This window comes from Ascaphus truei, chromosome 20, assembly GCF_040206685.1.
Source record: "Ascaphus truei isolate aAscTru1 chromosome 20, aAscTru1.hap1, whole genome shotgun sequence".
NCBI classification, from domain to species: Eukaryota; Metazoa; Chordata; class Amphibia; order Anura; family Ascaphidae; genus Ascaphus; species Ascaphus truei.
The window spans coordinates 12,542,419-12,556,640 of NC_134502.1; the positions used below are offsets into that span (position 1 = coordinate 12,542,419).

The 14,222-nt window shown below is 48.6% G+C and overlaps 1 protein-coding gene across 1 annotated transcript in view; it reads left to right on the forward strand.

The window, feature by feature from the left end:
- Positions 1–3,694: 3,694 nt before the first annotated feature.
- Positions 3,695–14,222, forward strand: part of STXBP2 (syntaxin binding protein 2) — a 45,731-nt gene continuing 35,203 nt past the window's right edge. Inside the window, exon 1 of the mRNA XM_075577274.1 lies at positions 3,695–3,924. Within this exon, the coding sequence (XP_075433389.1) occupies positions 3,801–3,924 (124 nt within the window). The 5' untranslated portion in view covers positions 3,695–3,800. The remainder of the gene's footprint in view (positions 3,925–14,222) is intronic.

Genomic DNA, 14,222 nt, shown 5'->3' on the forward strand with positions numbered 1-14,222 from the left:
ATTGACTAGCCTAGGATGCCATTAGCTGATGTTGCTAGTATTGACATTGTATACACTCTTTAACATTATTAGGCATTTACATATGCCTTATTCAGCCTGCTTAGGCTTATTTCTCTTTCCCTTTGACTTTAGCCAGTTGTTACATGGGTTAACATATGTTTATTTGCTACCACATCAGTTATTTAGCATCACAACCAATAGTCTTGCTCTGAGACGCTCAGATCGCGAAGGTCCACTTCGCCTGCAGTTGCGCTTATTATTTATTTCCCGCGGTTCGCGCATGCGCAATGGTCATCTAGTCAGCTCCACACGATTTTCCTTCTCCCTTTACCAGCTCGCGGCTCGCGCATGCGCAGATATGCATTTCAGTAGTTACATGCGCCCCCTCTGGCTTTTTGACACGCGACGGAGCTGTTTTGACTTATAGCCTATAACCCTTGACCCGCGCATGCGCAGTGAGTGCGTTTCACGGGATAGAATCATCATTGCGTCTCAGTTAACGCCTGACTGCCTGGTTGCAATGGGAGGGTCCTGCATTTAGCATGTAAGTTTTTGTTTGAATTAAATTATGTGTTGCACCTGTCTGTTTTGGTTTGTTAGGGTATATATATATGTGTTCTATTGCACTCTGTATGTACATCACCTTGAGAAAGGTCCCGTGTGTAGGACCGAAACGTTGGATTTGATGTCTTACTAAATACAACTCTTTTTTTGACTACCTCGTGGAGTGCTACCTCTGATATTCGCTCATCCGGTATCGTATTGCATATATATATATATATATATATATATCACACAGAGTTGGTGCCGCAATCAAAACCATCCCCCATAAATCAAAATAAATCACTAGGCCAGATGTAGGGGTTAAATTTACCCTCTGGCGGTGCTAACAACCCAATATGATATACGAACACAAAAAGAAAAAGAGGGTTTGTTGAAAGCACACGAAAAATATGTGAAACTACAAAATGGATTTTATTAGCAATACAAAATTAAAAAAAAAATAATATTAAAATATACCTAAACACATACTAAATGAACACTGCTGAACCAATGAATACACAATAAAAATGTGGAGACCCAAAATATGTAACATGCAAAATACATAGGTATGATAATGCAAATCCAGGGGAAAATAATTTCCCCTGGAAATGCAATGGAGATCGGCCGATCAGCAACACATGATAATACAAATGACTGAAAAAAAACGCACCTTATTTCTGAATTTCACATGTCTAAAATCGGGGTGCGCCTTACAATCGATGTATTAAAAAATGTAAGTTAAAAAAAGTGTCTACAGTACTAACCCACTCTTTTCACTTACCCTATTTCAGGAGAGGTCCCATGTCAGCAGAGGACAAATCGGGCGGTGGCGGCATGAGAGGTCCCACGTCTGCAGATGGTTGAAGATGGTCACTGGGCAGGAGTGCGGCGGCAAGCCAGGTCCCAAGTCTGCAGCTGAATGAAGAGAAGAAGACAGCAGGCGGGCGGTGGCAGGAGGAGATCATAATAGCAGGAGAGCTGAGCAGGAGCAGAGCGGCATAGGGGAACGGCTTGGGAGGTGCACACTGTAACACCGGACGTTGACCGGTGTCTGACTTCCGGTTACAGTGTGCTCCTCCCCACCCGTTCCCCTATGCCGCTCTGCTCCTGCTCAGCTCTCCTGCTATAATGATTTCCTGCCACTGCCACCGCATGCCCGCTCGCGGTCGTCTTATCTTCATTCACCTGCAGACTTGGGACCTATCCTGCCACTGCACACCTGCCACACTCCCGCCGCATTCCCGCCCACTGTCCATCTTCAACCATCTGCAGACGTGGGACCTCTCCTGCCGCCACCCGCTTCGTCCTCCGCTGACATGGGACCTCTCCTGAAACATGGTAAGTGAAAAAGTAATTTTCCTCAATTGTAAGGGCCACATCGATGGTGCGTCTTACAATCGAGGAAATACGGTATATATGTATATATATATATATATATACATACATACATACATACATACATACATACATACATACATACATGTATACATACATGTATACATACACGTGCACAGTGGCTTGCAGAAGTATTTCATTTTGGATATATAGGATACCGTTCGGATCAAGGTTAGATTAATGATCAAATGTGCAAAAATGTGTGCGAATAAATTGAAGCAATTGAACATTCTGTGTCATGCGGTATTATTTATTAAGCTCCATTAGACGTTTAACACATTCGAACGAGCGTCAACTCTCATTCAAGTCAATGGGAGTTAACGTTCTTTGGACACGTTAACCCGTAACAGATTTTGTAGCGCTGGTTCCCCCTGTCCTGTCTGTCTCCACTAACCCCCCTCCCCCCCTGCTGCGCACAGGTGATTGAACATTTGTAATTGTTGCACTTGTTCCCCCTGGTCTCTCTCCCCCCTCCTGTGAGGTGATGTGCAAGCGGATGATGTTTGGTGTGGTGGGGGGGGATTCAGTAATCATTTATAATTGGGCTACTTTTGGGCTATTTCCGTGATGTTATTGGGCGGGATTTTTAGGAACTATCTGGCAACACTGGGCATACCCCACTATACGGACCTTCACTTTACAGACACTCACGAGTACGGACATATTTACCATAGCACCATTCCCCTGACTCCGTACGCTCACTTCGCAAGTACGCACAATTCAGCCTCCCAGACCGCCGTAGTTGTGTGATGCACTGATTCCCCTCGTCCAATTGGAAAATGGCAGCTCGCGCATGCGCCTGTGAGTAGGACACAGGCACGTCCTGAATAGCAATACCGGCTCCTTACCTCTAACGAAGTGAAAAAAGATAGTGCTTCACTTTAAAGTAGATTTTCGCATTACATACACGCTCTGGAATGCGGGCTATGCCTGTATGTATGTATATATAATATAGCGAGCATTAGCTTATAAGGGTTCCATGTAAAAATGGATTTCAGACAAAGGGTGTGCTCATTTGCATGCCATTTCCCAGAATCCCTTGCTACAGTTGGAGCACTGTATGCTAGGTAATAATGGTGAAAAGCAGGGTTGCAGACCTGCCTAAGACATGTGAATGTGCTCACACGATCTTTTTATTTGATATACATACACACACAAGCATAGTGGAAGCGCCGTTCCTAAATCGCTTTCTGGATATCTATATTTAAAAAAATAAACTCTGCCAGGGTTTTCTCTATCATTTCAATGGGCAGCACAGGGAAGAGTAGAGCCAGCAACCCACTCAGAGCTCCCACCCAGGGATTGTCCCTAAAGCCTAATTCAGTAGTTTATAAAACAATGCATGGGAAATAGAAAGCAAGCGACCCAGTTACAGAAGGAAGCTACTGTATGCATGTCTTCAGCCTGCTCCAGAGCCCAAGCTATCATCATGTTCAGCTTCCTGCCCTTTCACTGCCTGCTACCAAGCCATTCTTGTATCAACTGTTTTGTTTTCCACACTACTTAATAAAGTTTGTTGAAGAAAAATACTCGCGAAATTTCCTTTGAAACGTCACTGCAAAATCAGCCAATCGATATGCGAAGAGCAACCAACCGAGAAGCAAGAAACCACGCCCCCTAGCAACACATGAACACTGCCTCTAGCAACGAGCTGCTGCCCAAATGTCACGCCCCTCCAGTAACGGTTTTTACCGCCCATAGCAACAGTGATGCTTGGGTGTAAACCACGCCCCTAGTAACCGACCGCACTGCCCACAACGATAGAGTGGAGAAGTGATGTATCCTCTCTCGCCATTGGCCGGATGTCCTCGCCCCCTAGCAACTAAACCCCGCCCCCTAGCACCGGGTTTCCTGCCTCTCCCATGAAGTCACGGGCGGCTATAGCATCACAACCAGGAAGTCGCCAAGGCATACGGGGGACACCATACGATCGGCGGTGGCGGGACAAGATGGCACCATCCGGGCTCAAGGCGGTGGTTGGGGAGAGTAAGTCTCTGCTTCCACCTCTCTACCCCCACCCCGGGCGTGTCTGTTTACTTATGGCGTCATTCGTTACCGACGTCACCGCCGATTGGGTGGCAGCCGGCGCCTTTGTTTCCTATCGCAGTGACGTCACCCGCTTAACCGTGATTGAACCCCTTGTTCGGTTATAGTGGTGTCCCGGTTGGGCTAAACCCGGATGTGACGTCACACCCATAAAATATTGGTTGCCTTAAAGGGGCCGTAGTTAGGGGAAGGGGTGGTTGGGTCGCACCAGGGTGAGATTTGGGGGATATGGGCAGAGTAATGGGACCACCCCCTCTTCCCCCCCCGGTCATCACTCTCTACATTTGCACTGTCAGGCTGTGATGTCACTGGTTCAGGCAGAAAGTGACATCACAATCGGAAACAATAATGACGTGGTGGCTGGTACCCTCGATACACAGAGCAAAACAAATGGTTTAATTTGACATGTTTAAAGGTGTATTTTGACATAAAAAAGGGAATATTATTATTTTTTTCTTTAACCCTTTGGGTGCTCCTACGTCATGGGGTCGGGTAGTCCAGTGCCCAAGGAGGATCTTTTTCTTCCAGCTTTGATGGAGTCTGAATGCGCTCAGCGAGGACTCTTCCGTTTTCATTTAAAGGGCTGCCGCAGCTCACGTGATCGCATTTTCAAGGGGTTAATATGTAAACGGCTATTTAAATACAGTACAACTTACAAGATAACTCTCTATCACCTTTATTGCTCCCATCCCAGTAAATTCTCAGTGTCCACAATTAGATTTTAAGCTCTTCGGAGCAGGGACTCCACTTCCCGAAATGTCACATTTTGGCTGAAGCACTTCTTCCCATTATGTGTTATTGGTATTGTTTGTTATTTATGTGATTGTCACGTGTGTTACTGCTGTGAAACGCTATGCACATTAATGGCGCTATATAAATAAAGACATAGATACTGCACTGTTAGTTGGTGACAGTCCTGCTGTTTTCATCCTTCACGTTGTCTCTGTCCCTATAATTCTGCCCTGCGCACAGGGATCTCTCTCTGTCCCTATAAGGGCTGTTATATAGTGGCCGCGCGCGCTCTGCCGTGATAATTGGCTGAGGTTAGTCAGCCTTTCTATAATAGCGCCGTGCGCGCGCACGCAGTGAGCGTGGAGCCAGCCGACGGGAGAAGATGGGGAAAATAATGAATTTGTGCCGCTACCGGCGCTGTTTTATTTAATCTTTAATCATTAATCTTTAATGATCAAAGATATTAAAATAATGGGGGTTAAAATCATAGACAAAGGACACACACTTACAATCCTATGGCGAGTACATATGGTGCTCTGGATCCAGAATTAAAATGAGACAATTGAGTGGTATTAGATCAAAAAATCTCTAGGGTTCTGATATGCAGATTGCCCTTGCAAAATGGTATCTCTAACCAGTAGGGGTGTAGGAAGAAAAGGTGCTCAGAGGAACAGTTAGGCTTTTCCTATAGTAGGTGCGGGTGCACGCCTGTGCGAACACGCGTGCACGTTATATATATATATATATATATATATATATATATATATATATATATATATATATATATATATATAAATATATATATATATATATATATAGTGGTTGACAAATCACCCAAAAATCTACTCGCCGAACCAAAAAAAATCTACTCACCACCTAGTCCCACCCCCAATCCCGCCATGCTTGGGCAGCCATGAGGAGGTCGCCACGGGGTCAAATCCAGTCGCCATGGGCCTGTAGGTGAATGGATTTGTCGAACATTGTGTGTGTGTGTGTGTGTGTGAGTGTGTCAAAGTTAAAAAAAATAAAAATTATTTTTATTGTGCAACTTTTTTATTTTAAAAATATTATTTAACTCATTATTAACTCACACAATCTCTATACACACACAGTACCTTCACTCACAGCATACACACAAAAAGCGTGCGTAACGTGTACGCGTGTTCGCACAGGCGTGCACCCGCACCTACTATAGGAAAAGCCTAACTGTTCCTCTGAGCACCTTTTCTTCCTACACCCCTACTGGTTAGAGATACCATTTTGCAAGGGCAATCTGCATATCAGAACCCTAGAGATTTTTTGATCTAATACCACTCAATTGTCTCATTTTAATTCTGGATCCAGAGCACCATATGTACTCGCCATAGGATTGTAAGTGTGTGTCCTTTGTCTATGATTTTAACCCCCATTATTTTAATATCTTTGATCATTAAAGATTAATTTTTAATTATACATTAACCATTCAGAATAGGGATCACGAGTGCTGACAAGTGAGTTTCTTTCTCTTCTTGGTTTGTTTGTAATTCCTGCATCTGACATGAGTCTGTTTGATCCCGTTACATAATACACATTAGCAGTGTTCGACAAACCTATACATTTGCACGCCCCGGGCGAGTGGATTTAACATCGTGGCGAGCTCCTATTGGCCCAAGCAGCACACGTGTGGTACTAGGTGGCGAGTAGATTTTTTTGTTCGGCGAGTAGATTTTTTGGTGATTTGTCGACCACTGCACATTAGTCTCCGCTCCCTGTATCAGACCAAAAAACAGGATTTGAGCTGTATGGGTCCCTTATTGATGTAAAGAAACACGGAAAAAATTAGTAATATACTAATTTTTTTTTTTTTTTTTTTTTTGAACCAACAAAAGTTGTGTGTAAAATCTTTCTTAACGCATAGGGCATTTCAGTTATGTATGTGTACGTGTACACAAATACACATACATTTTATAGTGGGTAAAAAAAGTCACAAAATAACCTCTACTGTACACAGTGTACAATAAATAAAATTACCACTTGTGGGTATATTTGCATGTCTCGGACAAGTCTGCTACCCTGTATTTCACACTGATGAGGCCCCAAAGGCTGAAGTAGCTATCTTTGAGTAGGTTTACTGGCCATGCACGTCTTTTACCCAGGCTTTGCTGAAAAGACATGTAATACGGCAGGCATAAGGTTAAAAGGGTCCATGTTAAAATGGACAGGAAGCAAAAAGTGACACTGTGCTCATTTGCATGTCATTACCCAGAATGCCTGGCTGCAGTGGAAGCATTGTATACTAAGAGATAATGGGGAAAGACCAGTTTGCAGACATGTCTGGGACATGCAAATGTGCTCATACGTGCTATATGTGATGTTTATGCTGTTCTAGCTAATAAAATCTTTTTTTTCCAACTTATCTACTGTGTGCTGTCTCTACTTTATCAGCCCACGGATGGTAACGTATTTCCTATTTATGCACCAGGCCATTACACCATATATAATTGGAGTGCTGTGCTGGCGTATATATGGCTTTATTTATTCTCAAATGGAAATATTACTGGATGCTCATTTGCATGTCTTGGACTGGTCTGCAACCCTGCCTTTCACCATTATCGCCCAGCATACTGTGCTTCCACTGCTGCAAGGGATTCTAGGAAATGACATGCAAATGAGCACACAGTAATATTTCCATTTGCAATATGCTTTACGGTGGAGGTTTTTTTTGTCACTTTTTTTGCCCACCATAACTTAACGGTGCGCAAACTGGGGGGGGGGGGGTGCAGGGGGAGCTGCAAGGCCTCTGTAAACCTTTACTTACCTTGGCTCCACATGCGTAGCGATGGCAACGCGGTGTGAAATGACGCCGCGAGGTCATGTGACGTCACGTTGCTATGGCAACGTGACGCCGACGCCAGTTGGGGTGTGGGAGGGCACGAGGGTGAGGTGACCGCCGGCAGGGGAGCGCGGGGAAAAAAGTTTGCGCCCCTCTGACTTAACTATTGTGTGGTGGATATTTATTTATTTATAAAATGTTTTACCAGGAAGTAATACATTGAGAGTTACCTCTCGTTTTCAAGTATGTCCTGGGCACAGAGTTAAGATGACAAATAATACATGGTTACAAATACAGGTACATAAGTGAACAGGGTATACATTATATACATGCACAGTTAGAGATAATATATATATACTAGCTGAGAGCCCCGGCGTTGCCCGGGATGTTTGTGGTGTGGGTGTGGCATTTGGGTGGGGAGTGGTCCACGCGGCCCATGTGCGGTGGTACTGCTGCTGTGGCTGTACTGATGGTGATTGTATCGGTGTGCTGATTTGGGAGGGTTTGGTGCTGATGTGGGGGTGCGGATGTGGGGGTGCCGATGGGGGAGGTGCGAAGGTGCCAATGTGTGGGTGCTGATGGTGTTGATGGGGGCAGGGAATGGTGGGGAGCCGAAAATGCCAGTGTGCTGGGGGGGGCATGGGATACCGGTGTTCTGATGTGGTGGTGCTGGGGATAGTGTGTGTGTGTGTGTATACATGTGTGTATACATGTTTGTGTGTATACATTGTGTGTACGTGTGTGTGTGTGTGTGCGTGTGTGTGTACATTTGTGTGTGTGTGTACATGTAAATGTGTGTGTGTGTGTGTGTGTGTGTATACATGTGTGTGTGTATACATGTATACACACACACACACACATGTATACACACACACACACACACACATGTATACACACACACACACATGTATACACACACACACACATGTATACACACACACACACATGTATACACACACACACACACACACACATGTATACACACACACACACACACACATGTATACACACACACATGTATACACACACACACACACATGTATACACACACACACATGTATACACACATGTATACACACACACATGTATACACACACACACATGTATACACACACACACACACATGTGTACACACACACACACACATGTATACACACACACACGTATACACACACACACACACATGTATACACACACACACACACACATGTATACACACACACACATGTATACACACACACACGTGTGTGTGTGTGTATACATGTATGTGTGTATACATGATGTGTGTGTGTGTGTGTGTGTATGTATACGTGTGTGTGTGTGCGTGTGTGTGTGTGTGTGTGTGTGTGTGTGTGTATGTATACGTGTGTGTGTGTGTATACGTGTGTGTGTGTGTATACGTGTGTGTGCGCGTGTGCGTGTCTACGTGCGCGTGTGCGTGTCTACGTGCGCGCGCGTGTCTACGTGCGTCTGTGTCTACGTGCGTCTGCGTGTCTACGCGCGTCTGCGTGTCTACGCGCGTCTGTGTCTACGCGCGTCTGCGTGTCTACGCGCGTCTGCGTGTCTGCGTGTCTACGCGCGTCTGCGTGTGTATGTATACGTGTGTCTACGTGTGTATGTATACGTGTGTGTATATGTGTGTACACGTGTGTGTGTATATGTGTGTACACGTGTGTGTGTGTGTGTGTGTATACATGTGTATGTATACGTGTGTGTATACGTGTGTGTGTGTGTGTGTGCGTGTCTACGTTCGTGTGCGTGTCTACGTGCGTGTGCGTGTCTACGTGCGTGTGCGTGTATACGCGCGTGTGCGTGTCTACGTGCGTGTGCGTGTCTACGTGCGTCTGCGTGTATACGTTTGTCAACGTGTGCATGTGTGTATACGTGTGTCTACGTGTGTATGTATACGTGTGTATGTATACGTGTGTGTGTGTGTGTATGTATACGTGTGTGTGTGTGTGTGTATGTATAAGTGTGTGTGTGTGTTTGTGTGTGTGTGTGTGCGCGTGTGCGCGTGTGCGTGTCTACGTGCGCGTGTGCGTGTCTACGTGCGCGCGCGTGTCTACGCGCGTCTGCGTGTCTACGTGTATACGCGCGTCTGCGTGTATACGTGTGTCTACGTGTGTATGTATACGTGTGTGTACACGTGTGTGTACGTGTGTGTGTGTATACATGTGTATGTATACGTGTGTGTATACACGTGTGTATACGTGTGTGTGTGTGTGTGTGTGTGTATACGTGTGTGTGCACGTGTGTGTGTCTACGTGCACGTGTGGGTGTCTACGTGCACGTGTGCGTGTCTACGTGCGTGTGCGTGTCTACGTGCGTCTGCGTGTCTACGTGCGTCTGCGTGTCTACGTGCGTCTGCGTGTCTACGTGCGTCTGCGTGTATACGTTTGTCAACGTGTGCCTGTGTGTATACGTGTGTCTACGTGTGTATGTATACGTGTGTGTACACGTGTGTACGTGTGTGTGTGTGCCTACGTGTGTGTGTATACGTGTGTGTGTACGTGCGTGTCTACGTGTGTGTGCGTGTCTACGTGTGTGTGCGTGTCTACGTGTGTCTGCTTGTCTACGTGTGTCTGCGTGTTTACGTGTGCCTGCGTGTCTACGTGTGCCTGCGTGTCTACGTGTGCCTGCGTGTCTACGTGTGCCTGCGTGTCTACGTGTGCCTGCGTGTCTACGTGTATACGTGTGTCTACGTGTGTATGTATACGTGTGTGTGTGTATACGTGTGTGTGTCTACGCGTGTGTCGACATGTGTGTGTATACGTGTGCCTATGTGTGTGTGTGTATATACGTGTGTGTACGTGTGTGTACGTGTGTAGGGCAGGGAGGGTGGGGGCGAAGGGCAGGGAGGGTGGGGGCGAAGGGCAGGGAGCGAAGGGCAGGGAGGGTGGGAGCGAAGGGCAGGGAGGGTGGGGGCGAAGGCAGGGAGGGCGGGGGCGAAGGTCGGGGGCGAAGGGCAGGGAGGGCGGGAGCGAAGGGCAGGGAGGGCGGGGGCGAAGGGCAGGGAGGGCGGGGGCGGTCGAAGGGCAGGGCCGGGCGAAGGGCATGGCCGGGGGGGGCGAAGGGCATGGCCGGGGGGGGGGGGGGGGGGCGAAGGGCATGGCCGGGGGGGGGGTGAAGGGCAGGGCCGGGGGGGGGGGTGAAGGGCAGGGCCGGGGGGGGGGGGTGAAGGGCAGGGCCGGGGGGGGGGGGGTGAAGGGCAGGGCCGGGGGGGGGGGGGGTGAAGGGCAGGGCCGGGGGGGGGGTGAAGGGCAGGGCCGGGGGGGGGGTGAAGGGCAGGGCCGGGGGGGGGGGTGAAGGGCAGGCCCTGGGGGGGGGGTGAAGGGCCGGGGGGGGGGGGGAGGTGAAGGGCAGGGCCGGGGGGGGGGGGGGGAGGTGAAGGGCAGGGCCGGGGGGGGGGGGAGGTGAAGGGCAGTGCCGGGGGGGGGGGAGGTGAAGGGCAGGGCCGGGGGGGGGAGGTGAAGGGCAGGGCCGGGGGGGGGAGGTGAAGGGCAGGGCCGGGGGGGGGAGGTGAAGGGCAGGGGGGGGGAGGTGAAGGGCAGGGGGTGGGGAGGTGAAGGGCAGGGCCGGGGGGGGGGGGAGGTGAAGGGCCGGGGGGGGGGGGGGAGGTGAAGGGCAGGGGGGGAGGTGAAGGGCAGGGGGGGGGAGGTGAAGGGCAGGGGGGGGGAGGTGAAGGGCAGGGGGGGGGAGGTGAAGGGCAGGGGGGGGAGGTGAAGGGCAGGGGGGGGAGGTGAAGGGCAGGGGGGGGAGGTGAAGGGCAGGGGGTGGGGAGGTGAAGGGCAGGGGGGGGGAGGTGAAGGGCAGGGCCGGGGGGGGGGGGGAGGTGAAGGGCCGGGGGGGGGAGGTGAAGGGCAGGGCCAGGGGGGGGGAGGTGGAGGGGAAGTGGAGTGAGGGGTGGGTGAGGGGAGGTGAAGGCCGCTCACTCACCCGTCCGGCCGTTCCCTCACCCGTCCGGCAGCTCCCACGTGGATCTGAGGCGGGAGGCAGCGTGTTGTGGCCGCTCCCCCGCTGTGTCCCTGGCGCGCGCTCGCTCACTCCGCTCCCCCGCTGACTGTAGCGGCGCCGGGGGGGGGGGGGGGTGGAGGGGAGGTGAAGGGGGGGGGTGGAGGGGAAGTGAGTGAGGGAAGGTGAAGGGGGGTGAGGGGAGGTGAAGGCCGCTCACTCACCCGTCCGGCAGCTCCCTCACCCGTCCGGCAGATCCCACGTGGAGGGGGGGGGGGGGTGAAAGCGCGGGAAACGGAGAGGCGGAGGAAGAGGCGGAGCCTCCGGGACCGGTGGGGAAGAGAGCGGGAGATGTGCTGCTAACACTGTGAGCCCCGCTAATGTATGTAACACCGTGTGTGTGGGGGGGTTGTGTGTGTTTAGTGATGTGTGTGTGTATAGTGATGTGTGTGTGTGTGTATAGTGATGTGTGTGTGTGTGTGTAAAGTGATGTGTGTGTGTGTATAGTGATGTGTGTGTGTGTATAGTGATGTGTGTGTGTGTATAGTGATGTGTGTGTGTATAGTGATGTGTGTGTGTGTGTATAGTGATGTGTGTGTGTGTGTGTGTGTGTGTGTGTGTGTGTGTGTGTGTGTGTGTGTGTGTGTGTGTGTGTGTGTGTGTGTGTGTGTGTGTGTGTGCCCTTCACTCCGCCTCAGGCCAATGAGAGGTGTGTGGGGGCGGGCGGGCGGCCCAAGGGAGCAATCTCATTGGCCTGGCCCAAGGTCCAATGAGATTGCCGCTAGGGACACGGGGAGGGGCACAGGGAGACACATACAGACCCGGACACATAGGACACTTTCAGAAATATATAGTAGATAGACGCATGTAACGGTTACAGACCAGATTAACATGTGAGACGGCTTTAGTTGAAAGAACTTAGACTGGTGGCGGCTGTGAGTCTCCAAAAACAGATAGTCGATACCGTTCTGTGGCTAACTAAATGCTTTTATTTGTGCAAGATTCGAGATACACTGATCTCTTCTTCTGGCGACGTTACAATGGATTAAGCCAAAAAACTTTATTGAAACAAAGCATCTGTGGGTGAAGCCTATCCCTCCCCCATGTGCAGTATGCGATTTATGACCTGAGGTGTTAAATGGTCCCTGAATTGTGTGTGTGTGTGTGTGTGTGTGTGTGTGTGTGTGTGTGTGTGTGTGTGTGTGTGTGTGTGTGTGTGTGTGTGTGTGTGTGTGTGTGTGTGTGTGTGTGTGTGTAAAGATACATTTATGCAACATATCATGGGACCCACAATAAAATCTGAGCGACGATTCGCATATCTCTCACACACACCCTCGCCCTCCATATCTAAATAGACTGTACATCGGTTGTCACAGAATTTCCTTCCAACCGCCACCTCCATCCTGTCACCAACACCCAGCAGAGCACTTCCTCATTTTTACTTTGTTTAGTATTTCTCTTCCCTTTTTTTTTTGTTCTTTTTATGTATTTTTTAAAACTTTTTCTTATTTTTCCTCTCCATTTTGTTTGTATTTTTTTTTGCCTGTTTTTCTTCTATTCTTTCTTTTAAATCCACTCTTCGTTCCCCCTCCCCCACTTATTTTTAAAATATTTACTCTGTCCCATTCTCCTTTTTGCTAGTTTTAACATCTATTATGGCTTACTAATTAATTACACAATTATTACTGTGAAGCCGGCCGACAGGGAAAAGCACATTTTTCGCGCTGCTACCGCCGCTGGTAGTATGTGTGTATGTATATTTATCAACATTGCACAATAAAAATAATTTTTATTCATACATGTCGTTTTTTTTTTGTTTTTTGTTTTTTTTTAAATATTATTTAATAAATTATTAACTCACACAATCCATATATACACACACACACAATTACCCAGTGACACACACACACACAGTACCTTCCCAGCCTGTCGCTCCCGGCAGCACGGACCGTACACACAAAAAGTGTGCGTCACGTGCACGCGGGTTTGCACCGTCACGCGCGCCCGCACCTACCATAGAACAAGCCTTACATAAACCTTGGCCCCTTGCAGACACAATTACGAGAACGCCCTCCTACTGTCTCTGTACGTTCTTCCTACCTACCAATTAGATTGTAAGCTCTTCGGAGCAGGGACTCCTTTTCCTAAATGTCACTTTTATGTCTGAAGCACTTCTCCCCATTGTGTGTTATTTGTATTATTTGTTATTTACAGTATGATTGTCACGTGTATTACTGCTATGAAGCGCTATGTACATTAATGGCGCTATAGAATTAAAGACATACGTACATACATACTCTTTATGTGTGGGGGGAAGGAGCGGCTCAGTGAGTAAAGACACCGACTGTAAATAAGGTTGCCAGGTGGCTTCTCCAAAAATACTGGACACAATGGTGAAAGGTGCAACAGGTCACCATGTCCAGGGAGGAAAATACCAGACACATACATGTCCAGTATTACAGTTCCTCTCATTTTTTACTAGACAGAATATCCCAATACAGGACAGTCCAGTTCAATACCAGACACCTGGCAACCCTAACTGTAAACAATGACAATGCGTTTGAATCTGGAACCTGGTTCAAATCCTGGTGTCGGCTCCTTGGAGCGTAGGGCAAAGGGAGTGCCTTATGCACCGAAAACATAGATTGCAAGGTCACCTGTGGGCAGGGACTGTAACATTCCTATGTGCTGCGTACCATGCACTATACTGTAATTGTGAAGCGCTTTGGGTCCCATTGGGAGA